The sequence below is a fragment of the Hylobates moloch genome, unplaced genomic scaffold (assembly GCF_009828535.3).
Source record: "Hylobates moloch isolate HMO894 unplaced genomic scaffold, HMol_V3 SCAFFOLD_1, whole genome shotgun sequence".
In the NCBI taxonomy this organism is placed as follows: Eukaryota; Metazoa; Chordata; class Mammalia; order Primates; family Hylobatidae; genus Hylobates; species Hylobates moloch.
In genome coordinates, this window is record NW_026652276.1 from 103,358,645 (window position 1) to 103,386,460 (window position 27,816).

General features: G+C 48.9%; 1 protein-coding gene across 3 annotated transcripts; it reads left to right on the forward strand.

Moving 5' to 3' along the window:
• Positions 1-4,873: 4,873 nt before the first annotated feature.
• RFC2 (replication factor C subunit 2) lies at positions 4,874-27,526 on the forward strand. 3 transcript variants are annotated; one of them, XM_032756707.2, is made up of 11 exons: positions 4,874-5,009; positions 6,794-6,863; positions 9,323-9,364; positions 9,979-10,085; positions 12,363-12,464; positions 15,863-15,963; positions 19,003-19,160; positions 20,119-20,184; positions 21,638-21,718; positions 23,393-23,506; positions 26,977-27,526. In XM_032756707.2, exons 1-11 carry the CDS (start codon positions 4,897-4,899, stop codon positions 27,085-27,087), a joined length of 1,065 nt encoding a protein of 354 aa, XP_032612598.1. In that variant the 5' UTR covers positions 4,874-4,896; the 3' UTR covers positions 27,088-27,526. The 3 variants fall into 3 exon arrangements, with proteins under 3 accessions (XP_032612598.1, XP_032612603.1, XP_058300075.1); XM_032756712.2 differs by lacking the exon at positions 12,363-12,464; XM_058444092.1 differs by lacking the exon at positions 9,979-10,085 and having other exon boundaries at positions 4,995-5,009.
• The last annotated feature ends 290 nt before the right edge of the window (positions 27,527-27,816 follow it).

Consider the following 27,816-nt stretch of genomic DNA (forward strand, 5'->3'; position numbering starts at 1 on the left):
GCCCATAATTACATTGAAACAAACATAACATTGGCCGCTTGCTGTCAGTTTCCCTCCCTACAGTGGAAGCTCCTGTGCCCCTCGCAGCGGCTCTAGGCACTCAGTCAATATTTGTTAAAGGCAGAAAACGTGCTGGTTACATGACTTCCAATCAGCTTCCGAATTCCATAAATCTAATCAGAGAAATACCCTGGGACAAATTTTACCCAGATGAGACATCCTTATACTGTAGATATATCTAGGAAACGTTTTTTCTGTACACGCTGTACCTCTTAATATTGAAAATGCTACAGAGTGCTCGCTTCGGCAGAGCATAGACCAAAACTGGAACGACACAGAGAAGATGAGCAGGGCACCTAATTTTAAAAATGCTAACGAAAATGTTAGAAAAACTATAAATGGGGCTGGGCGCAGTGGCTCATGCCTGTAATCCCAGCACTTTGGGAGGCAGAGGCGGGCGGATCACAAGGTCAGGAGATTGAGACCATCCTGGCTAACATGGTGAAACCCTACGTCTACTAAAAATACAAAAAAAAAAAAAATCAGCCAGTCGTGGTGGTAGGTGCCTGTAGTCCCAGCTACTCGGGAGGCGGAGGCATGAGAATGGCATGAACCTGGGAGGTGGAGCTTGCAGTGAACCGAGATCGCGCCACTGCACTCCATGCTGGGTGACAGAGCAAGACTCCGTCTCAAAAAAAAAAAAAAAAAAAAAAGAAAAACCATAAATGGGATGGAACACCACAGTGCCTGAAACACTTATTTAAATGATAGCATCGCCATTTAAAAACAAAAATTAGTGGCCGGGCGCGGTGGCTCAAGCCTGTAATCCCAGCACTTTGGGAGGCCGAGGCGGGTGGATCACGAGGTCAGGAGATCGAGACCATCCTGGCTAACACGGTGAAACCCCGTCTCTACTAAAAAATACAAAAAAATTAGCCGGGCGTGTTGGTGGGCGCCTGTGGTCCCAGCTACTCGGGAGGCTGAGGCAGGAGAATGGCGTGAATCCAGGAGGTGGAGGTTGCGGTGAGCCGAGATCACGCCACCGCACTCCAGCCTGGGGGACAGAGAAAGACTCCGTCTCAAAAAAATAAAAAAAAAAATAAAATAAAATAAAAAAAAATAAAAAAAACAAAAACAAAAATTAGTTGGGTGCGATGGCTCACACCTGTAATCCCAGCACTATGGGAGGCAGAGGTGGGTGGATCACTTGAGTCCAGGAGTTTGAGACCAGCCTGGCCAACATGATGAAACACTGTCGCTACTAAAAATACAAAAATTAGCCGGGCGTGGTGGCGTGCACCTGTAATCCCAGCTACTCCGGAGGCTGAGGCAGGAAAATCTATTGAACCCAGGAGGCAGGAGTTGCAGTGAGCCGAGATCATGCCACTGTGCTCCAGCCTGGGTGACACAGTGAGACCCTATCTGAAAAAATAAATAAAGGCTGGGCGTGGTGGCTCACGCCTGTAATCCCAGCACTTTGGGAGGCTGAGGTGGGCGGATCACCTGAGGTCGGGAGTTTGAGACCAGCCTGACCAACATGGTGAAACACCATCTCTACTAAAAATACAAAATTAGCTGGGTGTGATGGCACACACCTGTAATCCCAGCTACATGGGAGGCTGAGCCAGAATTGCTTGAGCCCAGGAGGAGGAAGTTGCAGTGAGCCGAGATCCACGATTGTACTCCAGCCTGGGTAACAAGATCGAAACTCCATTTCAAAATACATTAAAAAAAAAAAACAAAAACGAAAATTAGCTTAAAATCACAAAGAAATCCACTTGAAAACAAATAATAAACTTTCTTTTCTTTTCTTTTTTTTTTTTTTGAGATGGACTTTTGCTCTTGTTGCCCAGCTAATTTTTGTATTTTTAGTACAGACGGGGTTTCACCATGCTGGCCAGGCTGGTCTTGAACTCCTGACCTCATGATCTGCCTGCCTCGGCCTCCCAAAGTGCTGGGATTACAGGTGTGAGCCACCGCACCCCGCCTAAATTTTCTTTTTTTTTATAGAGATGGGAGTCTTGCTACATTGCCCAGGTTGGGCTCAAACGCCTGGTCTCAAGCGATCCTCCTGCCTGGGCCTCCCAAAGTGCTGAGATTACTGGCATGAGCCACCAGGCCCAGCCTAAGATAATGAACTTTTAAAATTCAATGTAAACAAGGCAAACAGCATCAAGTGTGTATGACATTCTGGGCCAATGGAGGCTGGAGCAGGCAGGGAGAAAACCAGGCTATCCTGTAGTCCTGATCTTGGCACGCCAGCAGATTTTCAGCCTTACATCCTGCAACATAACTCAGGAAGTAAGCTAACGGTGAAAGTCAAAGTGTCATTCAAACCAAGATGTGTTGCCTGACCTCTCTGACAATTTGATTGGAAGCCTCTGGATTTGGGGAAAGAGGATTTTGGTTTCAATTTTATTTCCTTTCTACATGCTTCCTCTTGGTGTATAACTGCCTTGCCCTCTTGTGATGACAGTCTGGGAGCTTAGCCTCAGTGTGTATTTAATTTCCTGAGATTTCACGGATTTGCTGGGAGGAATTCTCTGTGGCTACTCTATGCCCTTTCACAAGAGCCTGTGGTTTCCCCAACACTCCCTGGTTCCCCAACATTGACGTTTTTCAGTCCCAGGGAAGCGGCTGGAGTTTTTAAGCTCTGAGCTCTGTTTGGGCCCAAGTCCATTAGGTCACAAAAGGCTCAGTCTAAAAAAAAGAAAAATGTCCTGACAGTGCAGCTTTGTCCTAAGAGTCACCTCCGTCTCTGGTTCTCCTGGCATTCCATCAGTTAGACGAGAGCCCTAGCAGCGCCAAAAGGCCTCCTGTAGAGTGGGGGTTTTTGGAGAATCATGAAAGGAACCGTGTTCTGTATTTATTAAAAATTAGTTTAGTTTCTAAACTGTGTTATGTGATGAGAGGGATGTGTGTCATAGTGATTAGAAGGAAAACATGAAGATTACCACAAAGGAACAATCCTATGGAAAAACCGCGGAGACATTTCAAGAAAAGTGTGTATTTCAAGAGGAGTGTGTATTTTCTCTTCCGGAAAAATAAAAGACCTGTGAATAATGACCGAAAAAACAGACAAGACTGCTCCATCAGTTTAAAGGGGGAATAGGGGAGAGATGGCCAATTCAAGCATTTTTTCCAAATTACATGGAAAGAAAAACACTGTGTTGTGAATCTGTATACGTCAATACTATCATTAAAACAAACTGCTTGGCCAGGTGCAGTGGCTCACACCTGTAATCCCAGCACTTTGGGAGGCTGAGGCAAGCGGATCACTTGAAGTCAGGAGTTTGAGACCAACCTGGTCAACATGGCGAAACCCCATCTCTACTGAAAATACAAGTATTAGCCAGGTGTGGTGGTACACGCCTGTAGTCCCAGCTACTCGGGAGGTTGAGGCAGGAGAATCACTTGAACCTGGGAGCCGGAATTGCAGTGAACTGAGATCACACCACTGTACTCCAGTCTGGGTGACAGAGTGAGACTCCATCTCAAAAACAAAACAAAACAAGAAACAAAACAAAGAATGGTCAAAGCACTTGTGTATCTGAAGTACCTATTTTCTTCTTATTTTTTTAGAAACAGGATTTCACTCTGTCCCCCGGGGCTGGAGTGCATTGACTTGATCATGGTTCACTGTAGCCTCGACCTCGTGGGCTCAACCGATTCTCCTGCCTCAGCCTCCCAAGTAGCTGGGACTACTGTCGCGTACCACCACAACTGGATAGTTAAAAAAAAATTTTTTTTTTGTAGAGATGGGGTCTCACTATGTTGCCCAGGCTGGTCTCAAACTCCTGGGCTTGAGGGATCCTCCTACCTCAGCCTCCCAAAGTTCTGAGATCACCATTATTGAATATTATGACAATTTGGGCTATGGGAGGAAAGATTGGGTAGAAAAACAGCCCATAAGAATGCTCAAAACCCTTGCGAGGTTGAAGTATTTACTTTTCTTTTCTTTTTTTGAGACAGGGTCTTGCTGCAGACCAGGTTGGAGTGCAGTGGTGTGATCAGAGCTCACTGCAGCCTGCACCTCCTGGGCTCAAGCACTCCTCCGCCTCAGCCTCCTGAGTAGCTGGAACTGCAGGTGCGCGCCACCACGCCCGGTTAATTTTTTTATTTTTATTTTTGTAGAGACGGGGTCTCACTATGTTGCCCAGACTGGTCTCAAACTCCTGGGCTTAAGCGCTCTTCCGGTCTCTGTCCCCCAAAGTGCTGGGATTAGAGGGGTGAGCCACCGCACCGGCCTTGAGTCCCTACTTTCCTGTAATGAACATTGCGTTTCATCTGACCAAAGGACGGTTTCAGTTTCCTCCTCTGCAAAATGGGGTGGGGGTGGAATTCCCATCTTGCAGCCGAGAATTCCCTGATAATAAACGTCGAGTGCCGAGCGCGGTAGAGTCGCAGGAGCCCACCCAACAGGAGCAGCTCACTGGGACATTCAGAGCAATCTGGAAAAGTGGGCACGGGCAGCCCCAGACGTCATCCCCGGACCCCGCTGCCCAGCAGCGCCCGGACGCCAGCGTTGTCCGTGTCCCAGCACCGAAGCCCGCGTTTGGCCGCAACGCCCCCAGGCCCTGCTCCTTCCACGCCGCCGCGGAGCGGATCTTCCACAGAAACCACACACAAACGTCCGTTCCGAAAGCGACCTGCTTTCTCGGAAGGCGTCGCAGCCAGAGCTCTCCTTCCTGTCGCTCCCAGGCCGGACGCCAGGTCTCCCATAGCAACCGCGGCCTCTAGCGACGGCCGCCGGGGCATCACCGGAACATCTCTTTGCAGGCACGGAGAGGCGCGGGTACGTGACTTCCGCTCGCGCCCGGCGGAAGCCAGAGGGCGGGGCTTGCGTGGTGGCGTCACGGGGCGGTGCCTCGGGTGGCGGGAAGAGGAGGCGCGAGAATGGAGTTGGAGGCCGTCTGTGGTGGCGCGGGCGAGGTGGAGGCCCAGGACCCTGACCCTGCCCCTGCCTCCAGCAAGGCCCCCGGCAGCGCCGGCCACTATGAGCTGCCGTGGTGAGGTCCCAGGCCGTAAAGAACGGGCACGTTTAGACGTGAGGGTGGGCGAGTGGCGGGCCGTGCTCCGGAGAAACTCGGGGGTTAGGGGCTGGTTTTGGGGGATCCCAAGGGAGGAGGAGGCCCCGGGTGGCGTCGAGATGATTTCAAGAAGGTGACAGACATGGATCGAGAGTGGCCGGTCTAAACTCCGCGAGCGGAGTCTCGCTCACAACAATGCTTATGACAATTAGGACTACCCCGGGTGACCACCTACTCTGACCTAGTTGGTTTTTTCAAAAGTTTTTGTGTATAGTAGTGTATGAACTAGTGTTTTAAAAAACTTAAGTCTTTTAAAAAAATATCGATTACATGTTGAAAATAATATTTGGACTGTTAGGTTCTATAACATTTACATTTGAAATTTTTTTAAAGATACTAAGACGGGGTTTTTGCTGTGTTGCCCAGGCTGGTGTCCAACTCCTTGGCTCAGGTGATCCCCCTGCCTCAGCCTCCCAAGTAGATGGGACTACAGGCACGCATCACCATGCCCAGCTAATTTTTTTTTTTTTTTGAGATAGAGTCACACTTTGTCACACAGGCTGGAGTGCAATGGTGTGATCTCGGCTCACTGCAACTTGCATCTCCCAGGTTCAATCAATTCTCCTCCCTCAGCCTTCCTAGTAGCTGGGGTTACAGGCGTGTACCACCTCACCCTGATAATTTTGTATTTTTAGTAGAGACTGGGTTTCACCATGTTGGCCAGGCTGGTCTCGAAGTCCTGATCTCAAGTGATCCGTCCGCCTCACCCTCCCAAAGTGCTGGGATTACAGGCATGTAATCCCACTGCGCCCAGCCTAGGCCTATGGTGTCTAGCCAGCCATGCTGTGTATTTGGCACACATCTGCAGAAACTGGCAGGTAATCCTTGCCTGGCATGGTGGCTCACACCTGTAATCCCAGCACTTTGGGAGGCTGAGGTAGCCAGATCACCTGAGGTCAGTAGTGAGCCCAGATCGCGCCATTGCACTCCAGCCTGGGCAACAGGAGCGAAACTCTTGTCTCAAAAAAAAAAAAAAAAGAAAGAAAAGAAACTGGCAGGTAAGGGATGAGAAAGGAGCTTGGTTGCACCCATGTTGTCACACCAGATGATGTCAGTGCTGTGTGTGCTGGGCCTCTTGTGACGGGCAAACAGGGTTGCAGCACAGTGTCACATTGCTCCAGATGGCCTGTGCTGGCCCTGCTACAGCAGCAACAGGTGTTTCTCTGCTGTGGCCGGTTTGAAGCCTGTGCTGTACAATTCTCATGCCCTTAACTTTTCAAATGGCACTTGGGCATCTTATTACATTTTATTTATTTATTATTTATTTTTGAAACAGTCTCACTCTGTAGCCTGGGCTGGAGTATAGTGGCATGATCTCAGCTCACTGCAACTTCTGCCTCCCGGGTTCAAGCTATTCTTGTGCCTCAGCCTCCCAAGTAGCTGGGATTACAGACGCACACCACCACGTCCGGCTAATTTTTGTATTTTTAGTAGAGATGGGGTTTCACCATGTTGGCCAGACTGGGCTCAAAATCCTGACCTCAAGTGATCCACCCGCATCAGCCTCCCAAAGTGCTAGGATTACAGGCCTGAGCCACTGCGCCTGGCTGGCATCTTATTACATTTAAAACCTGCAACCATTTGGCATAGTTGTACTGAATGTATGTAATTTTCTAACAAAGCTGTCAGGATGACCCATAAGTGCTTTTTGTGGGGTAGTGTGAAGATAACCATGTCAATATTTTTATGCATTTTCTTGACAGGGTTGAAAAATATAGGCCAGTAAAGCTGAATGAAATTGTCGGGAATGAAGACACCGTGAGCAGGCTAGAGGTGAGTGGCTCTTTTTTTTTTTTTGAGACAGAGTCTCGCTCTGTTGCCCAGCCTGGAGTGCAGTGGCGCGATCTCCGCTCACTGCAAGCTCCACCTCCCGGGTTCACGCCATTCTCATGCCTCAGCCTCCCAAGTAGCTGGGACTACAGGCGCCCGCCACTACGCCTGGCTAATTTTTTTGTATTTTTAGTAGAGACGGGGTTTCACCATGCCAGGATGGTCTCGATCTACTGACCTCATGATCCGCCCGCCTCAGCCTCCCAAAGTGCTGGGATTACAGGTGTGAACCACTGTGCCTGGCCTTTTTTTTTGAGATGGAGTCTCGCTCTGTCGCCCAGGCTGGAGTGCAATGGCGCCATCTCAGCTCACTGCAAGCTCTGCCTCCTGGGTTCAAGCAATTCTCCTGCGTCAGCCTCCCCAGTAGCTGGGACTACAGGCACGCGCCACCACACCCGGCTAATTTTTGTATTTTTAGTAGAGATGGGGTTTCACCATGTTGGCCAGGCTGGTCTCGAACTCCTGACCTCGTGATCTGCCTGCCTCGGCCTCCCAAAGTGCTGGGATTACAGGCGTGAGCCACCACAAGCAGCCTTGAGTAGCTTTTTAAAAGATGACCTAAGGCCAGGCACAGTGGCTCACGCCTATAATCCCAGCACCTTGGGAGGCTAAGATGGGCAGATCACTTGAGGTCAGGTGTTTGAGATCAGCCTGGGCAACATGGTGAAACCAGTCTCTACGAAAAAATTTAAAAATGAGCTGGGTGACTCGGGAGGCTGAGGCAGGAGAATGGCGTGAACCCGGGCGGCGGAGCTTGCAGTGAGCCGAGATGGTGCCACTGCACTCCAGCCTGGGGGACAGAGCCAGACTCTGTCTCCAAAAAAAAAAAAAAAAAAAATGAGCTGGGTGTGGTGGCGCATGCTTGTAGTCTGAGGTTCAAACTGGGCATGATGACAAGTGCCTGTAATCCCAGCTACTCAAGAGGCCAAGGCAGGAGGATCTCTTGAGCCCAGGAGTTTGACGCTGCAGTGAGCTATGATCACGCCACTGCACTCTAGCCTAGGTAACAGAGTGAGACCCTTACTTTGAGAAAGAAAAAGAGTTTGGGCTTCATAGTGAGGGCAGGGAGGAGTCAAGGATTTCAGTTAGGTAAAAATGTTTTAATAGGGCCGGGTGCGGTGGCTCACACCTGTAATCCTAGCACTTTGGGAGGCCAAGGCGAGTGGATCACCTAAGGTCAGGAGTTCACGACCAGCCTGGCCAACATGGCGAAACCCCGTCTCTACTAAAAATAAAAATTAGGCAGGCATGGTGGTGGGCGTCTGTAATCCCAGCTACTCAGGAGGCTGAGGCAGGAGAATCGCTTGAACCCGGGAGGCGGAGGTTGCAGTGAGCCGAGATTGTGCCATTATACTCCAGCCTGGGCAACAAGAGCAAAACTCCATCTCAAAAAAAAAAATGTTTTAATAGGTGTGTACTTTAGGAAAGTGGCTGTGGTTACAGGATGGGAAATGGATTTGAATGGGAGCATGGAGACCACTTAATGGCCCATTGATAGCAATCAGACGAGATAATGAGCTTAAGAAAGTGGTAGCTGGGATGGAGAGAAGTAGAGGATGCTGGAGACGAAGGAGGAGGATGGTGAAGCCCTGGTAATTGAAGTACTCAGGGTGAGGATGAGGCCAAACCAAGATGATGGCGACCTCAGCTTCGTGGCTTGGACAGTCCGTGGTGGGAAACATGGGTGGGGCCTCGGGTTTGTACAGGAGAATGGAGTGTTCAGTTTTGAAGATGCCAAGGTGAGTACCTGTAGTCCCAGCTACTCGGGAGGCCAAAGCAGGAGGATCACTTGAGCCTGGGGATTGGAGGCCGCAGTGAGCCTTGATCACACCACCGCACTCCAGCCTGGGTGACAGAGCCAGACTGCATCTCTAAAAGAATAAAAAGAACTTGAGGTGAGAGTTCCATGGGGCATCCAGTCCATGTGGATAAATTTGTAGCCACTGTTACTACACGGGCTGTGTGGCTGGGGAGATTCAGCTCCTAAAGCTTACAAATGAACCAGGTTTTGTGTTTTTTTTTTTTTTCTTTTTGAGACAAGGTCCCACTCTTGCCCAGGCTGGAGTGCACTGGTGCAGTCACAGCTCACTGCGGCCTCCACTTCTCAGGCTCAACTGATCCTCCCATTTTAGCCTCCTGAGTAGCTGGGAGTACAGGCGCACACCACCACACCTGGCTAATTTGTTTATTTTTTGAGGAGACAGAGTTTCACTATGTTGCCCAGGCTGGCCTCAGGCCTCAAGTGATTGTCCTGCCTTGGCCTCCCAAACTGCTAGGATTACAGGCCTGAGCCATTGTGCTCAGCCGAGTTTTAACCTGCTTGTTTGTTCTTTTTTCTATCTTTTTTATGTAGTCATCCAGAAGCAAGTTTTAACCGGTTTTAATGATCATTTTCGCTGTAGGTCTTTGCAAGGGAAGGAAATGTGCCCAACATCATCATTGCGGTGAGTACCCAGCCTTGGGCCTGTTGAGTGTCTCCATGTCTCATCCCACTGCCTGCTGAACTGCTTTCTTGTGCACAGCGCTGCCTCCCTGGACAGCCCCTTCCCATTCTCCTGGCAAAGGGAAGCGTTTCACTCAAGTTAGTTGGGAGGCCTGGGCTTGGTTGCTGTATTTTTTTTTTTTTTTTTTTTTCTGAAACGGAGTCTCACTCTGTCACCCAGGCTAGAGTGCAGTGGTGCAATCTCTGCTCACCGCAACCTCTCCCTCCCGGGTTCAAGCGATTCTTGTACCTCAGCCTCCCAACTAGCTGGGATTACAGGCGCCTGCCACCACGCCCAGCTAATGTTTGTATTTTTAGTAGAGATGGGGTTTCGCCATGTTGGCCAGGCTGGTCTCGAACTCCTGACCTCAGGTGATCTGCCCACCTCGGCCTCCCAAAGTGCTGGGATCATAGCTGTGAGCCACTGCCTCCGGCCAGCTGTATTGATCTGTGTGTGCTGTGGGTGGAATGCAGGGGTCAGAGGGGACGGAGATGCAAACAGCAGTGAACAGAACTCAAGAGCTACCTGAGGTCCTTCTGGTGGTTTGAAGTCTTTACTGGAGATCTCATTCCCAGGGCCCTCCAGGAACCGGCAAGACCACAAGCATTCTGTGCTTGGCCCGGGCCCTACTAGGCCCAGCACTCAAAGATGCCGTGTTGGAACTCAATGCTTCAAATGACAGGTAGGTCTTAGAGTCAGACCTGTAGGGGGGCGGGTGCTCTGCATTGAGAATTGTTACAGAAAAAACCTTTCTTAGCATTGGGTTGTATTCGAAGCCTTGCCAGCTATGTGATTTCCTCCACCCCTTCCCAGTGAAAGAGCGTTGCTCACTTGTCAACTTGCTGGTGTATTTTTTTTGTTTTCATGGAAATTTTCAAAAACTGTTTTTCTCAGCCGGGCACGGTGGCTCACACCTGTAATTCCAGCACTTTGGGAGGCCGAGGCAGGTGGATCACCTGAGGTCAGGAATTTGAGACCATCCTAGCCAACATGGTGAAACCCCATCTCTACTAAAAATTAGCTGGGCGTGGTGCTGGGTGCCTGTAATCCCAGCTACTTGGGAGGTTGAGGCAGGAGAATTGCTTGAACCCGGGAGAAGGAGGTTGCAGTGAGCCGAGATCGCACCATTGGGCACTCCAGCCTGGGTGACGAGCAAAACTCCATCTCAAAAAAAAAAAAAAAAACCAACCACTTTTTCTCTTTTTTCAAGTTTAAAAATTTTTGTAGAGATGGGGTCTCACTATGTTGCCCAGGCTGATCTCGAACCCTTAGCCTCAAGCAATCCTCCCGCCTCGGCCTGCTAAGTTGCTAGGACTATAGACACATGCCACCGTGCCAGCTTTTTCTTGTGGAGATGGGATCTCACTATGTTACTCAGGCTGGTCTCGAACTCCAGGACTCAAGCGATCCTCCTTGCTTCAGCCTCCCAAAGTGCTTGGATTACAGACGTGAGCCACTACACTGGGATGTTCAACCAGTAAATATAATGCAAAATTCCAAAATGTGAAAAAAAAACCCAGATCTGAAATATTTCTGGTCCCAACCATTAGGGATAAGGGATACTCACCCTGTATATTTAAAGTGTATGGAAGGCTGGCCAGGCATGGTGGTTCATGCCTATAATCCCAGCACTTTGGGAGGCTGAGGCAGGTGGATCGCTTGAGTCCAGGAGTTTTGAGACCAGCCTAGGTGACATAATGAAATCCCTTCTCTGTATAAAAGTAAAAACAAAGTGTACTGGAGGATGTGTATAAGTTAATATGCAAATACTATAGCATTTCATATAAGGCACTTGAGCATAAGTGAATTTTGGTGTCTGAGGAAGGGCCTAGCACCAGTCCCCAGGAACACCAAGGGGACAGCTGCATATTGTTCACTCCTTGATTCTTCAGTTTGGGAAAATGTGTGGAGGATATTGGCATCTGAAGATTCATAGTCTGAGATTTTGCTTATATGATCAATTTCACCATCAGTAGCATCTAGAATGTTGCTATTGGTGTCTCTGCAGTTCTGTACTGTTCTGTTCTGTTCTTTTCTTCCTTTCTTTCTTTTTTCTTTTTTTTTTTTTTTTTTTTTGACAGAGTCTTGCTCTGTCACCCAGGCTGGAGTGCAGTGGCACGATCTTGACTCACCATAACCTCCGCCTCCTGGGTTCAAGCGATTCTCATGCCTCGGCCTCCCAAGTAGCCGGGACTACAGGCGTGCGCAGCCACGCCCGGGTAATTTTTGTATTTTTAGTAAAGATGGATTTTCGCCGTGTTGGCCAGGTTGATCTTAAACTGGCCTGGAGTTAGTCCGCCCACCTCGGCCTCCTAACGTGCTGAGATTACAGGTCTGAGCCATGGTGCTTGGCCTACATTGCAGCTATTTTCTGATTCATCTAATAATTAGGAAGAGTCCTCCTCTCAGTTTATTTCTCTTTCCTGTTGTGGGTAGAGAATGAAAAATTTTGAATTCTTGGCTGTGGTTAGTGAAAGCTTGCAAGATAACAAAGGTGGTATATCTGCACTTCTATTACATCTTTTGAAAGATAATATGGTATCTCAAGCAATGCAGTTAAAAAACTGAAGGATGAAGCTCTTTTTTTTTTTTTTTGAGATGGAGTCTTGAATTATCGCCAGGCTGGGGTGCAGTGGCATGATCCTGGCTCACTGAACCTGGGAGGCAGAGGTTGCAGTGAGCCGAGAGTGCCACTGCACTCCAGCCTGGATGTCACAGTGAGACCCTATCTGGAAAAAAAAAAAAAAAGTATATTTTTTCTTTGTTCTTTGAAAGACCTCCAAGAAAGAACAAATGCCATAAAATCTCAATCCTTATAAATAGTTATAATTGCCCCCCAAAATACTCAAAAATGGAAATTGGGCCTCACAGTCCCCGATATACCGATTGTTTAAAAGTCCTCGTGAAGACAACTGAATTTGTCTCAGAAGGTGCCAGTAAAAACCTGTCATTCTTTCAGGGGCATTGACGTTGTGAGGAATAAAATTAAAATGTTTGCTCAACAAAAAGTCACTCTTCCCAAAGGCCGACATAAGATCATCATTCTGGATGAAGCAGACAGGTAGAGTGCTTTGCCAAATGTATTTTGATCTTGATCTCTAAATCTCTTTTTGGGCTTTATTCAATCAAGATAAAAAGCACTTTTATGGTAGATTTGCTTATCATATCTTCAACAAGCAATTTAATAGGGGCCTGCACCTTAAATCTTATCTTTATTAAGTCACTTACAAACATTTGTCTAAGATAGTCATTCATTTAATGTGCTGGTTTCAGCATCTCTTACATTAATAATTTAAATGAGGTTTTTTTTGAGATGGAGTTTCTCTCTGTCACCCAGGTTGGAGTACAGTGGTGCGATCTCTGCTCACTGCAACCTCCGCCTCCCGGGTTCAGGTGGTTCCCCGGCCTCAGCCTCCCAAGTAGCTGGGACTACAGGCACCTGCCACCACGCCCAGCTAACTTTTGTATTTGTATTTGTATTTATTTATTTATTTATTTTTTGAGACAGAGTCTTGCTCTGTCACCCAGGCTGGAGTGCAGTGGTGTGATTTCAGCTCACTGCAACCTCCGCCTCCTGGGTTCACGTGATTCTCCTGCCTCAGCCTCCCAAGTAGCTGAGACTACAGGCACGCATCACCACGCCCAGCTGATTTTTTGTATTTTTAGTAGAGAAGGGGTTTCACCATGTTAGCCAGGGTGGTCTCAATCTCCTGACTTCGTGATCCGCCCACCACAGCCTCCCAAAGTGCTGGGATTACAGGCATGAGCCACCGAGCCCAGCCTAATTTTTGTATTTTTAGTAGAGATGGGGTTTCGCCATGTTGGCCAGGCTGGTCTCGAACTCCTGACTTCAGGTGATCTACCCGCCTCAGCCTCCCAAAATGCTGGGATTATAGGTGTGAGCCACCGTGCCTGGCCTGTAAAATTTTTTATTGTGGTCAAATGGACATAACCATAACATAAAATTTACCTTTTCTTTTTTTTTTTTTGGTGAGACGGAGTCTTGCTCTGTCGCCCAGGCTGGAGTGCAGTGGCGCAATCTCGGCTCACTGCAAGCTCTGCCTTGAGGGTTCATGCCATTCTCCTGCCTCAGCCTCTCGAGTAGCTGGGACTACAGGCGCCCGCCACCACGCCCGGCTAATTTTTTTGTATTTTTAGTAGAGACGGAGTTTCACTGTGTTAGCCAGGATGGTCTTGATCTCCTGGCCTCATGATCTGCCCGCCTCGGCCTCCCAAAGTGCTGGGATTACAGGCGTGAGCCACTGCGCCCGGCCCAAAATTTACCACTTTTAACTATTTTGAAGTATACAGTTCAGTGGCATTTAGTATATTTGCAATGCTGTGCAACCATCACAACACTTCGGTTGGTATAAATGAAGGATCTGAGTCCAGACTCAGTGGCTCATGCCTGTAATCCCAGCACTTTGGGAGGCCGAGGCAGGCAGATCACCTGAGGTCAGGAGATCGAGACCAACATGGAGAAACTTCGTCTCTACTAAAAATACAAAATTAGCCAGGTGTGGTGGCACATACCTGTAATCCCAGCTACTCGGGAGGCTGAGGCAGGAAAGTTGCTTGAACCCAGGAAGCGGAGGTTGTGGTGAGCTGAGATCACGCCATTTGCACTGCAACTTGGGCAACAAGAGCGAAACTCTATCTCAAAAAAAAAAAAAAAAAAAATTTGAAATGACATTAAAAAAAGAATATAGAACCCTAACCCTATAACGTTGTTTTTTGTTGTTGTTTTTGAGACAGGGTCTCACTATATCACTCAGACTAGAGTACAGTGGCACAGTCATAGCTCACTGCAGCCTTGAACTCCTCAGGTCTAATGATCCTCCACCTCAGCCTCCCAACTAGCGGAGACTATAGGCTTGTGCAACTGCAACCAGCTATTTTTTTTTTTCCTAGGGGCAGGGTCTCACTGTGTTACCCAGGCTGGTCTCAAACTCTTGGCCTCAAGTGATCTGTCTGCCTCGGCCTCCCAAACTGCTAGGATTGCAGGCATGAGGTGCTGTGCCTCGCGAAATAAATTTTTTTTAGGGCCAGGAGTGGTGGCTCACGCCTGTAATCCCAGCACTTTGGGAGGCCGAGGCTGGCAGATCGCTTGCGGTCAGGAGTTCGAAACCAGTCTGGCCAACATGGAAACCCTGTCTCTACTAAAAGTATAAAAATTAGCTGGACGTGGTGGTGCCCAGGCTGGAGTGCAGTGGTGCTTGTAATCCCAGGTACTAAGGAGTCTGAGGCAGGAGAATCGCTTGTACCCGGGAGGCAGAGGTTGCAGTGAGCCGAGATGGTGCCAGTGCACACCAGCCTGGGCAACAGAGCAAGACTCTGTCTCAAAAAAAAAAAAAATTTTTTTTTAATGTGGCAGTAATTCATGTTCTTTGAAGAAAATTTAGAATATATTAATAGTTTGCTGTCTTTTTATTTATTTATTTTTTTGAGGTGGAGCCTCACTCTGTTGCCCAGGCTGGAGTGCAGTGGCATGATCTTGGCTCACTGCAGCCTCTGCCTCCTGGATTCAAGTGATTCTTCTGCCTCAGCCTCACGAGTAGCTGGGGCTACAGATGTGCGCCACCACGCCCAGACAATTTTTTTTTTTTTTGTATTTTTAGTAGAGTTGACGTTTTGCCATGTTGGCCAGGCTGATCTTGAACTCCTGACCTCAAGAGAGCCACCTGCCTCGGCCTCCCAAAGTGCTGGGATTATAGGCGTGAGCCACTATGCCTGGCCATTAATAGCTTGCTTTTTTTCTTCTCTTTTTATACACTATCAATGTTTACATAGTTGAGATCATAATATATATAATTTTTGTATCCTGGCTTTTCCTTTTAATGTTATAGGCATTGCTCTATATTATGATAATCTGGTAAACAGGCTTTTTTGTATTTTTAAATTTTTTGTAGAAATAGAGGTCTCACTATGTTTCCCAGGCTGGGTTCGAACTCCTGGTCTCAAGCGGTCCGCCCGCATCAGCCTCTTGAGATGGGAGGATTGCTTGAGCCCAGGAGTTCAAGGCTGCAGTGAGCTATGATTCCACCATTGCACTGCAGCCTGGGTGACAGCAAGAACCTGTCTCTTTAAGAAAAAAAAAAAGAAAAAAAAAGGAAGAAAGAAAAGTTGGCAGCTGGTATCATGACTGTTCTCCTGAATTTGTGTCATGAAGGTCTGGAGAGAGAACCAATTCCCATAAGTGTGATGGCAGCCCCTGTAGATGGTGGTTTTCGTGAGGTTCACTTCAGGATTGTTCTGATGCTGTAGGTACTAAATGCTGTTTGCACAATCTTTGAGAGAGCGGCCTACAGGTTTTAGTGTTAGAGGGGTGGCCTGCGTACTTCCAATGAGACCCTCATTTAGGACATTGGACATGTCTTATGTCCTGGGTTTTTGTATAGGGAACAATTTGTGTCACATGATCTCTGGGTCCCACTTGCAAACTTGTGTTTTTCTTCTCAGCATGACCGACGGAGCCCAGCAAGCCTTGAGGAGAACCATGGAAATCTACTCTAAAACCACTCGCTTCGCCCTTGCTTGTAACGCTTCGGATAAGATCATCGGTGAGTGGGAGCTTTCGGTGGCTGGGGGCCACGTGGTGCTCAACTGGGCTTTTTTCTTTTTTATAGATGTGGTCTCCCTCTTCGCTCAGGCTGGAGTGCAGTGGTGCCATCACGGCTCACTGCAGCCTCAAATTCCTGTGCTCAAGTGATCTTCCTGCCTCAGCCTCCCAGTAGCTGAGACCACAGGCCTGTGCCACCACACCTGGATTTTTTTTTTTTTTTCGAGACAAAGTCTCACTCTGTCGCCTAGGCTGGAGTGCAATGGCACGATCTCAGATCACTGCAACCTCCACCTCCAAGGTTCAAGCAATTCTTGTGCTTCAGCCTCCCGAGTAGCTGGGATTACAGGCCTGCACCACCACATCCAGCTAATTTTTTTTTTTTTTTTTTTTTTTTTTTAGAGATGGGGTTTCACCATGTTGGTCAGGCTGATCTCAAACGTCTGACCTCGTGATCGCCTGCCTCGGCCTCCCAAAGTGCTGGAATTACAGGTGTGAGCCACTGCACCTGGCCTCGCCTTGGCTCTTTAGCACTGGAAGAGTAGGGATTTTTTTATTGTGTAGCATGGGCCAAGCACTGTATAATCAAGTTTTTAAATTTATATTTTTTAATTGACAAGGAGAAATTGTATATATTATGCACAACATGTTTCCCATTGTAATCAACTTTTAAATTTAATCTTATATAATCCTATGAGGAGGTATTATTAGCTTCACTTTAGAGATGAGAAAACTGGAGCTTATCCTGATGTTTAGGATCTAAGGAAAAAAGGGAAAGAAAACGAGCTTGGAGAGGTTGAGTAGTTTGCCCAAAGTCAGAGCAAGTGCAAGAGCAGCTGGGATTGGAGCCCCAGGTCTATCTCCCTCTTGCACTCTTGGAGGCACACAGGACATTGTTGATGTCCCTTGCACAGTGTCATGATCACAGTCGCTCTCCAGATACCTTCTTGTGCTATTCATGTGCTCTGAGCACTTGGTATAGGCAGTATCTATACATTGTAATTTATTGCCTCCGGGAAGCTCCTCTGAAATCCTGCAGTCCGTCTTCTCTCTAACCCTACTGTTTGCCCTTCTACCTCCCTCCCTGCAGCCTGTCTGCTTCTGCATGGGTTTGTCCCGCCCCAGGTCCCAAGAGTGCTCTAGTCTGTCAACTTCCTGCTGGTTTCACATCCTTCTCTTTCTTTTTTTTTTAGAGAGAGTCTCGCTCTGTCACCCAGGCTGGAGTGCAGTGGTGCGATTTCAGCTCACTGCTATCTCCACTGCCTGGATTCAAGTGATTCTCCTACCTCAGCCTCCTCAGTAGCTGGGATTACAGGCATATGCCACCATGCCTGGCTAATTTTTGTATTTTTGGTAGAGACGGGGTTTCACCATGTTGCCCAGGCTGGTCTAGAATCTAGAATGCCTGGCCTCAAGTGGTCCGCCCACCTCAGCCTTGCAAAGTGCAGGGATTATAGGCGTGAGCCACCGCGGCTGGCCCATCCTTGTCTTTCTGACACAGGCTGCCTGCACAGCCCAGCTGTCCTCTTTCCTCATTTCTCATTGCTCTCTCAGCCGCTTTCTTTGCCTCACTTCTGCCCTGCTGAACCCAACCATATGAGCTCATCCATCTGACAACCCCCTTGCCACCCAGGCCGCTGTTGCTGACAAGTGCATTACTAAATATGGCACCCACAAAGTCATGGCTCCCAGCCCTGGCGGGGCTCTCAGCAGTGTCAGGAATCCTTTACATTCTTTTCCCTTCCCCAAATCGCACTGATTTGTGCATTGATTCATTCACCCATTCACCGAACACTTAACTCTGGTTCTTAGTAGCTGCCAGGCACCATGCTAGTGGAGAGCTCACAGAGTTTAATGAGAAGTATTCTCCGCTTTCCAGATGCCAGCGATGAAATGGAGAAAAATGCATTCCTAGTTCTTGATTTAGCAGGGCACAGTGGCTCGTGCCTGTAATCCCAGCACTTTGGGAGGCTGAAGCAGGTGAGGTCAGGAGTTCAAGACCAACCTGGCCAACATGGTGAAACCCCGTTTCTACTAAAAATACAAAAATTAGTCGGGTGTGATAGCGTGCGCCTGTGATCCCAGCTACTCAGGAGGCTGAGACAGGAGAATCACTTGAACCTGGGAGGTAGAGGTTGCAGTGAGCCTAGATCACGCCACTGCACTCCAGCCTGGGCAACAGAGAGACTTGGTCTCAGAAAAAAAAAAGAAAGAAACTGGCCAGGCATGATGGCTCACACCTGTAATCCCTGCACTTTGGGAGGTGGAGGCAGGAAGACTACTTGAGGCCAGGAGTTCGAGAGCAGCCTGGGCAACATAGCAAAACCCCGTCTATGAAAAAAAAAAGAAAGAAACTGGGTTGGCCCATTCAGATTGAATTGTCATGTGCCCAGAAGGGCCAACATCCAGCACACACCAATTCCAGAGTCCATCTGGGCCAGGGCTGACTCATCTAACGGCTTGTGGCACATGGATGTGTTTCTACTGGAGGATCATTTCCCCGTCTGGAAGCTGTGGCGAGCCAAGGCCATGCCGGGCAGTGCCAGCTGAGGCCTCTGTCATTGCTTATTGGTTGACACCTTGACATATCACCCTGTGTTTACCAAGTCTCTCTCTATTTTTTTTTTTTTTTTTTGAGACACAGCCTCGCTCTGTTGTCCAGGCTGGAGTGCAGTAGTGTGATCTTGGCTTACTTCAGCCTCCGCCTCTCGGGCTCAAGTGAGTCTCCTGCCTCAGCCTCCCAAGTAGCTAGGATTACAGACGTGTGACACCACACCCACCTAATTTTTGTATTTTTAGTAGAGATGGGGTTTCATCATGTTGTCCAGGCTGGTCTCAAACTCCTGACCTCAAGTGATCCTCCCGCCTCAGCCTCCCAAAGTGCTGGGATTCAGGCGTGAGCCCTCGCGTCTGGCCTACCAAGTCTCTATTGAGTGCTGGGGCTGTGTGGATTGTGCAGCCGCAGCCTTATGACCAAAGAGCTAACAGGATGATGCCGGCCTCTGCAGGGAAGCCTCACTACTGTCCCGTCTCTGTTCAGAGCCCATTCAGTCCCGCTGTGCCGTCCTTCGGTACACAAAGCTGACCGACACCCAGATCCTCACCAGGCTGATGAATGTTATCGAGAAGGAGAGGGTACCCTACACTGATGACGGCCTGGAAGCCATCATCTTCACGGCCCAGGGAGACATGAGGCAGGTATGTGGGCTGCTACCATTCAGGCGTGGGCGTCCTGTGCCTGCCATGCCCCTTCCATGGGGAAGGGGAGGGAAGTGACAGCTGCACAAGGTACAACAAGAGAAAGAGACGGAGACCTGGCACCCTCCTGAGTCAGTGGGCTGTCTAGCTCAGACTCCAAGAAGAGAGGCAGGGAAGGGCAGAGCTTTAAAAGTCACCCTGGAGGCTGAGGCAGGAGGATCACCTGAGGTCAGGAGTTCAAGACCAGCCTGGCCAACATGGTGAAATCCCGTCTCTACTAAAAAAACTAAAAAAATTAGCCAGGCGTGGCCGGGCATGGTGGCTCACGCCTATAATCCCAACACTTTGGAAGGCCAAGGCGGGTGGATCACGAGGTCAGGAGTTCACAACCAGCCTGGCTAACACGGTGAAACCCCATCTCTACTAAAAATACAAAAAATTAGCCAGGCATGGTGGTGGGCACCTGTAGTCCCAGCTACTTGGGAGGTTGAGGCAAGAGAATGGCGTTAACCTGGGAGGCGGACCTTGCTGTGAGCTGAGATAGCACCACTGCCCCCCAGCCTGGGTGACAGAGCGAGACTCTGTCTCAAAAAAAAAAAAAAAAAAAAAAAAGTCAGGCATGGTGTTGGGTGCCTGTAATCCCAGCTACTCAGGAGGCCGAGGCAGGAGAATCGCTTGAACCTGGGATGCGGAGATTGCACTGACTCGAGATTGTGCCACTACACTCCATGCTGGGTGACAGAGTGAGACTCTGTCTTAAAAAAAAAATAAAAAAAGTCACCCTTGGCCTGGTGCGGTGGCTCACGCCTGTAATCCCAGCACTTGGGAAGCAGAGGTGGGAGGATTGCTTAAGCCCAGGAGTTCGAGACCAGCCTGGGCAACATAGCGAGACTCCTGTCTCTGCCCAAAAAGAAATAAATATAAAAATCACCCTTGACATGTGTTTGCTCCTGAACAGGCGCTGAACAACCTGCAGTCCACCTTCTCAGGATTTGGCTTCATTAACAGTGAGAACGTGTTCAAGGTACAAGCGCTGGTGTGGGTAGTACTGTCAGCATAAGCCGTGCTTCCCTGCGGGGGCCAGTGGGGCTGAAGGGCTGGCCTGGCAGTGGGGACAGACACCCGGCTGCTCTCGTGGGTGCCAGAGAGCCCACTCTGCTCCCATCTGTCCTCTCCCTATTGCTGCTTTGCTGCACAAGCTGGAGAGTTTCGGGGGACCTGGAACTTCACTTGTGTGTGGTAGGTGAGGGAGGACCACTGATGCATTAGACCCAGGGCCGAGCAATTTCTGACGCGTCTTATTTGATCCCAGTGACTTCCCTGCACAGAGGTTCTTACCACCACATTGTGGGTGATGACGTGGGCCCAGGGGATCCCCTGGCCCCTAAAGGGCAGGCAGGAGCACTGTGCTGTTCCCCAGCAGCCTTCAGACCCCACACCCTGGGTTTTTTCACCCAGGGCAATGCTGTGCCCTGCTCCCCCCTTCTGCCCCTGGAGGGTAGGTAGTAACCCTCAAAGCCAGGCTGAGGAAAAGGATTCTCACTCACTCTCCCAAGTCGGCAAAACATTTTTCTCTTGGGAATTCTTTTGAAAACTGCTTCCGCATCCTGATAACTCAGCGTCTAAATGCCATTTGAGAGACTCACTTCCCCCTTATTTGGGGGAAGAAACTGGGAAGGGCTGTCCAAGCTTTCAGCCTATAGCTATTTCTTACCAGGTTTGTGGACAACAGATAAGCGATTTTTGAAGCATCTGGGTAGACCTGGGCAGTGAATGCATTTTCGAGGCCACTTAGGAAAGGGAGGCCTGCTCAGAAACAGGGGTGATGGTTCGGGCCCTGTTTTGTCTTGGGGGGTCACTGAGGGCTCAGGAAACCATGGCTTCCACTGGGAAAAGGCAAGGGCAGATGTGGGTGGCCTCTGGAGCCATCAGGAGTCTTTCATTGGGAAGATTTAGGGGTCGACATTGTACCTGAGGCAGAGCCTCATGCCACTGCGGAGAATGCTGCAGGGAGGACGGAGTCCCCAGCACCATGCACCTGCCTGCTGGAGTAGCGGGACCCCTCGTTTAGGGTGTCAGGATGAGGCTGGGGGACACTTTTTAGGGAAGGCCAGTTCCTACTCTGGGGTGGAGGTGGGAATTGGCCCAAAAGACCTCCCAGTTCTAAAGTGAATTCCAAGTGGTTCTGGGCAAATGACCCCCCAGGTGATCTAAGACAGATGACTTGTAACTTTAAAGCTGTCCCCGAGTGAGCATCCTTCACAGGCCCTTGGCTGCTCTCTTGTTTATCTATCTTGTGTTTGGGAAATTTATCTTCCTGGTGCCGGAAGCACTTCTCTTTGGTGGTGAGAGGAGCATTCCCCAAACTCATTCTGGTCGCTGGAGAATTTGATGAAAACAACAGGTTGAGAAGTTTTACTCATAGATTGCCTGGAAGTCGGCCAGCCCCTGACCGCCTTTCCTTTCCCTTTGGCCAGGTCTGTGACGAGCCCCACCCACTGCTCGTAAAGGAGATGATCCAGCACTGTGTGAACGCCAACATCGACGAAGCCTACAAGGTTGGCCTCCTTCCCCCTATCCTGGCAGAGGAACCGCTCACTTCTTGGGCAGAGGAGAGAGGGAGCCCTTCTGGTGCCAGGGACATTATACACATCACTCCATTCATTCTTGTAATCTTACTTGGGAGACTGAGGCAGGAGGATTTGTTGAGCCCTGGAGGTCAAGGCTGCAGTGAGCTGTGATTGCGCCACTGCACCCCAGCGTGGGTGACAGAGTGAGACCCTGTCTCAGGAAAAAAATATAATATCATGCTATGTGTTAATCTGTCTAGGGTCTGGAAAGAAAAATCATGCTAGGAGTTGGGTGCACTTTACTGATGAGAAAACTGATTCAGAGGCTGAATTTCTTATCCTAAATTACTGTGTTTATTTATTTTTCATTTATTTTTTTTTAGAAACAGGGTCTTACTCTGTTGCCCAGGCTAGAATGCAGTGGCGCAGTTACAGCTCACTGCAGCCTCAACCTCTCAGGCTCAGGTGATCCTCCCACCTCAGCCTCCCAAGTAGCTGGGACTACAGGCACACGTCACTATACCCAGCCCTAAGTCATACGGTTTAAAAGCAGTAGAACTAGAATTCAAAATGGTGTTTTTCTCCTGTAATTATATCCTCTGCAGGAGAAATTTGTCAGCCAAAGTCAGGAGGAAAGACCAGCCTAGCTCCTTCTCCAGGGACGCCATCTTCTCTCCGGTTAAGGGGAGGTGTCCCCATCCATTCTCATAGGCACAGGCATTCTGGGACCCAGCAGCCCCCAGCTAGCCAGGAGAGGAGGGAGCAGGAAGATTCTAGCCTGACAGTGGGACTGGGTGCTGTGAGCAGATTCCAGCAGGTGTGGCTGGGGCTCAGGCGACCTCAAGCCACATGGGTGTGGTGTGGTTGGTGTGGTTCAAGGTCATTGATCCAATCATAGTTTCCCTCTGCCTACCCCCTAACAAACTAGGCTGGAAGTTGACTGGGTTTAGGGCAGAGTTCCACCCAATGTGAAACTGGTGTGCAAGGCAGGAAGACTGAGCAGAGACCCAGGCCCAGGGTCTCTGAGTAGACCTGAAGAAAGCCTTCAGATTTGTGGGCACAGAGCTTCTCTGCCCCCTGAATTCACCCCAAGATGCCAAAGCAAAGGCAAAAAGGCCTGCCTCCAGACCTTGCAGCCCGGGCGGGGCAGGGTGGGTGGGAAGCAGGAGGCTGGGATTACCCAGTCAGGGTGTGCTCCGAGCTCGTCCTGCAGAGATTACACTGGGACTGCAGCTGGGTGAAGCCAGCAGATGAATGGTCTGCTTTTTCCACTCTGCTGTACCTAGTCGTCAGATTAATAAAGCGTTTTAAGAGCTCCGGATCAAGAGATTACATGAGTGTGGTAGTAGACCATTTTGCAACACAGCTTAAAACATTTCTAATAGGCTGGGCTCAGTGGCTTATGCCTGTAATCCCAGCACTTTCGAAGGTCGAGGCAGGAGGATTGCTTGAGGCTGGGAACTTGGGACCAGCCTGGGCAACATAGCAAGACTCCATCTTTATATCACTGAAAAAAAAATTTGAGCAAAACAAAAATACATTTGCAATGTTATCTGTCTATCTGTCATGAAAATCAGTTAAGATACCCCCATGTGACCTGAAGGTCACATGTCTTCTTACAGTTTAAAGTGGTAAGCATCCTTTTCTGTCTCCTTTGTCTAGATTCTTGCTCACTTGTGGCATCTGGGCTACTCACCAGAAGACATCATTGGCAACATCTTTCGAGTGTGTAAAACTTTCCAAATGGCAGAATACCTGAAACTGGAGTTCATCAAGGTCAGTGAGAGTGTAGAAATGCCTCTGTCCTCAAGAGTGTGGGCCATAGTGGCCGGGTGCTGTGGGCCACACCTGTAATCCTAGCACTTTGGGAGGCCGAGGTGGGCAGATCACCTGAGATCAGGAGTTCGAGACCAGCCTGGCCAACATGGCGAAACCCCATCTCTACTAAAAATACAAAAATTAGCTGGGTGCAGCCGGGCACGGTGGCTCACGCCTGTAATCCCAGCACTTTGGGAGGCCAAGGCAGGTGGATCACCTGAGGTCAGGAGTTTGAGAGCAGCCTGGCCAACATGGCGAAACCCCATCTCTACTAAAAATACAAACATTAGCTGGGTGTGGTGGCAAGCGCCTATAATCCCAGCTACTTGGGAGGCTGAGGTGGGAGAATTGCTTGAACCTGGAAGGTGGTGGTTGCAGTGAGCCAAGATCGTGCCACCGCACTCCAGCCTGGGTGATGGAGGCGAGACTCCGTTCCAAAAAAAAACATTAGATGGGCGCAGTGGCAGGCGCCTGTAATCCCAGCTACTTGGGAGGCTGAGGGAGGAGGATCGCTTGAACCTGGGAGGTGGAGGTTGCAGTGAGCCAAGATCGCGCCACTGCACTCTAGCCTGGGCAGCAGAGCGAGACTCTGTCTCAAAACAAAAAAAAAGACTGTGGGCCCTGGCTTTGCTTTCTCTGTTTGCTCACAGGCCCCGCATCTAGAAGGTGCTCAGTGTTTCCCAACTGCAGTGGGAGGGAGAGTGTGTCTTAGTCCCTTTGAGTTACCATAAAGGAATACCAGAGACTGGGTAATGTAGAAAGAAAAGAGGTTGATTTGGCTCACAGTTCTGCAGGCTGTACATGTAGCATGATGCCAGCATCTGCTTCTAGGGAGGGGTTCAGGCTGCTTCCACTCATGTTGGAAGGTGAAGGGGGAGCCTGTGCGTGCAGAGATCACCTGTCGAGAGTGGAGGGAGGTGCCAGGCTCATTTGAACAGCCAGCCTTCCAGGGACCTAATTGATCCAGAACTCACTTACTACCTTGGGGTGGGCACCAAGCCATTCACGTGGGATCTCCCTCGTGACCCAAACATCCCCACGCTGGGGACCAAATTCCAAATGAGATTGGAAGGGGACAGACGTCCAAACTAGATCAACGTGGCTAATTGTCCTGAGGACCAAGTTTGTTTCACACAGTTCGGATTTTCTTCATTCAAGGCTCTCTTGTCTGTTGACTGATTGATTGATTTTCAAGGTCAGATTAATTGAGGTTTAATTTACATAGAGTAAAATTCAGCCTGTTAGGCACAGGACACACGCACTCAGTCACGCAAACACTATCTCCATCAGGATGCAGGATCTGTCATCCCAGAACAACTCATGTGTCCCTTTGAAGCCAGCCCCCTCCCCGACTACCACTTGGAAACTACCGATGTAGTTTCTGTTTCGTGGGATACGGTTTTCCAGAATATCATATAAATGGGATCATGTAGAAATTAGCCTTGTGAGTCTGGCTTCTTTCTTTCACTGTAGCAGAAATGCCTTTCAGATGTGTCCACGTTGGTACTTCTATCCATGCATCAGTCCGTGTTATCACTGAGAAGTAATCCATCGTGTGCGTGTACCACAGTTTGCTTATCTGTCCATCAGCTGGAGGACATTTGGGTTTACAGATTGTGGTGACTGTGAATAAAGCCAGTGTAAACATTTGCATATATAGATTAGTGTGAATGCAAATGTTAAGTTTTTCTTTTTCCCAAGTAACTTCCCAGGGGTGAGATTGCCTGGGAAAATGATAAGTGTATGTTTTACTCAATAAGGAACTGCCAAACGGTTTTCCAAAGTGGCTGCAGCACGTGCATTCCCACCAGCATTCCGGAGGATCCTCAACCTAGCCACCACGTGGAGTGCTCAGTTTGGTTTTTAAGCCGTTCTAATCGGTGTGTAATGACCGGATGCAGTGGCTCACACCTGTAATCCCAGCTACTCGGGCGGCTGAGGGAGGAGGATCGCTTAAACCCAGGAGGTGGAGGTTGCAGTGAGCTGAGATCACACCACTGCACTACAGCTTGGGCTACAAGAGTGAGACTCCATCTAAAAAAAAAAAAACAACAACAACAACAACAACAAAATAACCTAATAGGCATGTGATGAGATCTCATTGTGGCTTTAATTTGCATTTCCCTAATTAATATGCTGAGCATTTAATCATGTGCTCGTTTGCCATCCAGAATCTTCTTTGATGAAACATCTGTTCATATGTACCCATTTTTTTAAATTTTTAAATTTTTTATTTTAATTGTACTCTATTTATTTGTTTAGAGATCATGTTAAGACCAGCCAATTTTTATATTTTTGGTAGAGACGGGGTGTCCCCGTGTTGCCAAGGCTGGTCTTGAACTCCTGGGCTCAAGTGATCCTCCTGCCTCGGCCTCCCAAAGTGCTAGAATTACAGGTGTGAGCCACTGCGCCTGGCCTATATTTTTTATGTTTTTGAGAGACAGGGTCTTGCTCTGTCACCCAGGCTGGAGTGCAGTGGTGTGATCGTAGTTCACTGCAGCCTCAACCTTCCAGGCTCAAGCAATCCTCCCACCTCAGGCTCCTGAGTAGCTGGGACTGCAGGCATGTGCCACTACACTTGGGTCGTTTTTATTTTCTTTTTTTTTTAGAGTTTGGGTGTTGCTATATTGCCCAGGCCCAACTCTGGGCAAGTGATCCTCCTGCCTCAGCCTCCCAGAGTGCTGGGATTACAGGTGTGAGCTACTGCTCCAGGTCTAAATCTACCCATTTTTTAATTGGGTTGTTTGTTTTTTATTACTGAATTTATTTATTTACTTATTTATTTTTGAGATGGAGTCTCGCTCTGTTGCCCAGGCTGGAGTGCACTGGCACTATCTCAGCTCACTGCAACCTCCGCCTCCCAGGTTTAAGTGATTCTCCTGCCTCAGCCTCCCGAGTAGCTGGGATTACAGGCGTGCCACCATGCCTGGCTAATTTTTGTATTTTTAGTAGAGATGGGGTTTCACCATGTTGGTCAAGCTGATCTCGAACTCCTGGGCTCGTGATCCACCCACCTCGGCCTCCCAAAGTGCTGGGATTACAGGCATGAGCCACCGCGCCTGGACTTTATTACTGAATTTTTGAGAATTCTTTATACAGTCTGGATGCAAGTTCTTTATCAGATATATAAATATTTTCCTCTATCCTGGCTTTCCGTGCCACCCCCCGCCGTCCGCCCCACCCATTTTCTTAACAGTATCTTTGAAAGAATATCAGCATCCTTTTAAGAAATAAATTGAACTTTAGGTAAACAAAATCCATTACATCTTAGCATTCATTTTCCAGCTGGAGTTGGAATTCCTCATGCTGATTTTGAACAAACCATTAGTTCAGTTTGTTTCTGTTTTTATTTTTATTTTTTTCAGTTCAGATTTTAAAAAAGAACTCCCCCACTTATTAACCAGATTTGAATTTGGTTTGTTTTTCAGGAAATTGGATACACTCACATGAAAATAGTGGAAGGAGTGAACTCCCTTTTGCAGATGGCAGGCCTCCTGGCAAGGCTGTGTCAGAAGACAATGGCCCCGGTGGCCAGTTAGAGCAGAGACTTCACTGACTGACTTATAGGTGCCCTATTCTGAGGTATAGGAGCCGCAGCTTTCTGATGGGGGAAAATGCCACCTTAGGCTGGAGCCAGCTTGACTGTCCTTTAAACTCCAGTGGCTGGCCAGGTGCGGTGGCTCACGCCTGTAATCCCAACACTTTGGGAGGCTGAGGCAGGTGGATCACCCGAGGTCAGAAGTTCAAGACCAGCCTGGCCAACATGGGGAAACCCTGTCTTTACTAAAAATATAAAGCTGGGTGTGGTGGCGGGCACCTGTAATCCCAGCTACTCGGGAGGCTGTGGCAGGAGAATCTCTTGATTGAGGAGGTGGAGGTTGCAGTGAGCCAAGATCATACCATTGCACTCCAGCCTGGGCGACAGAGACTCCGTCTGGGGAAAAAAAAAATTAAATAAATAAACTCCCGTAGCTTTCATGTTTGCTTCTGGGACGTCTGTGCCCCACGAGTGTTTGAGTTTGGCCTCCCCCCCGTTGATGCGGTGACGGGGCGGAAAGGCGCAGAGAAGCTGAGGGCGGTCTCTGATCTGTGTGTGGGTTGACATTTTAGCTAATAAAGCCTTGCAGTGTTTGTCGGCAAATAAGGTGACCATGTGAAGCCTCGAGAAAAACCAGCTTCCTGTCTCTACTGGCCTTGGCAGCCTACAAGTAGAAAAGGCGATTAGATAGTAGACCCACAAGCTCATCTCGGTTCTTCTAGAAGCCTGA

What these genes read in the sequence shown, in the direction of transcription:
- RFC2 (XM_032756707.2), top strand. Translation starts at nt 4,897, where the DNA reads ATGGAGTTGGAGGCCGTCTGTGGTGGCGCGGGCGAGGTGGAGGCCCAG. An exon ending in CCCAGGGAGACATGAGGCAG is followed by an intron (nt 19,161 to 20,118) that starts GTATGTGGGCTG and finishes GCTCCTGAACAG; the next exon opens with GCGCTGAACAACCTGCAGTC. An exon ending in ACATCGACGAAGCCTACAAG is followed by an intron (nt 21,719 to 23,392) that starts GTTGGCCTCCTT and finishes TCCTTTGTCTAG; the next exon opens with ATTCTTGCTCACTTGTGGCA.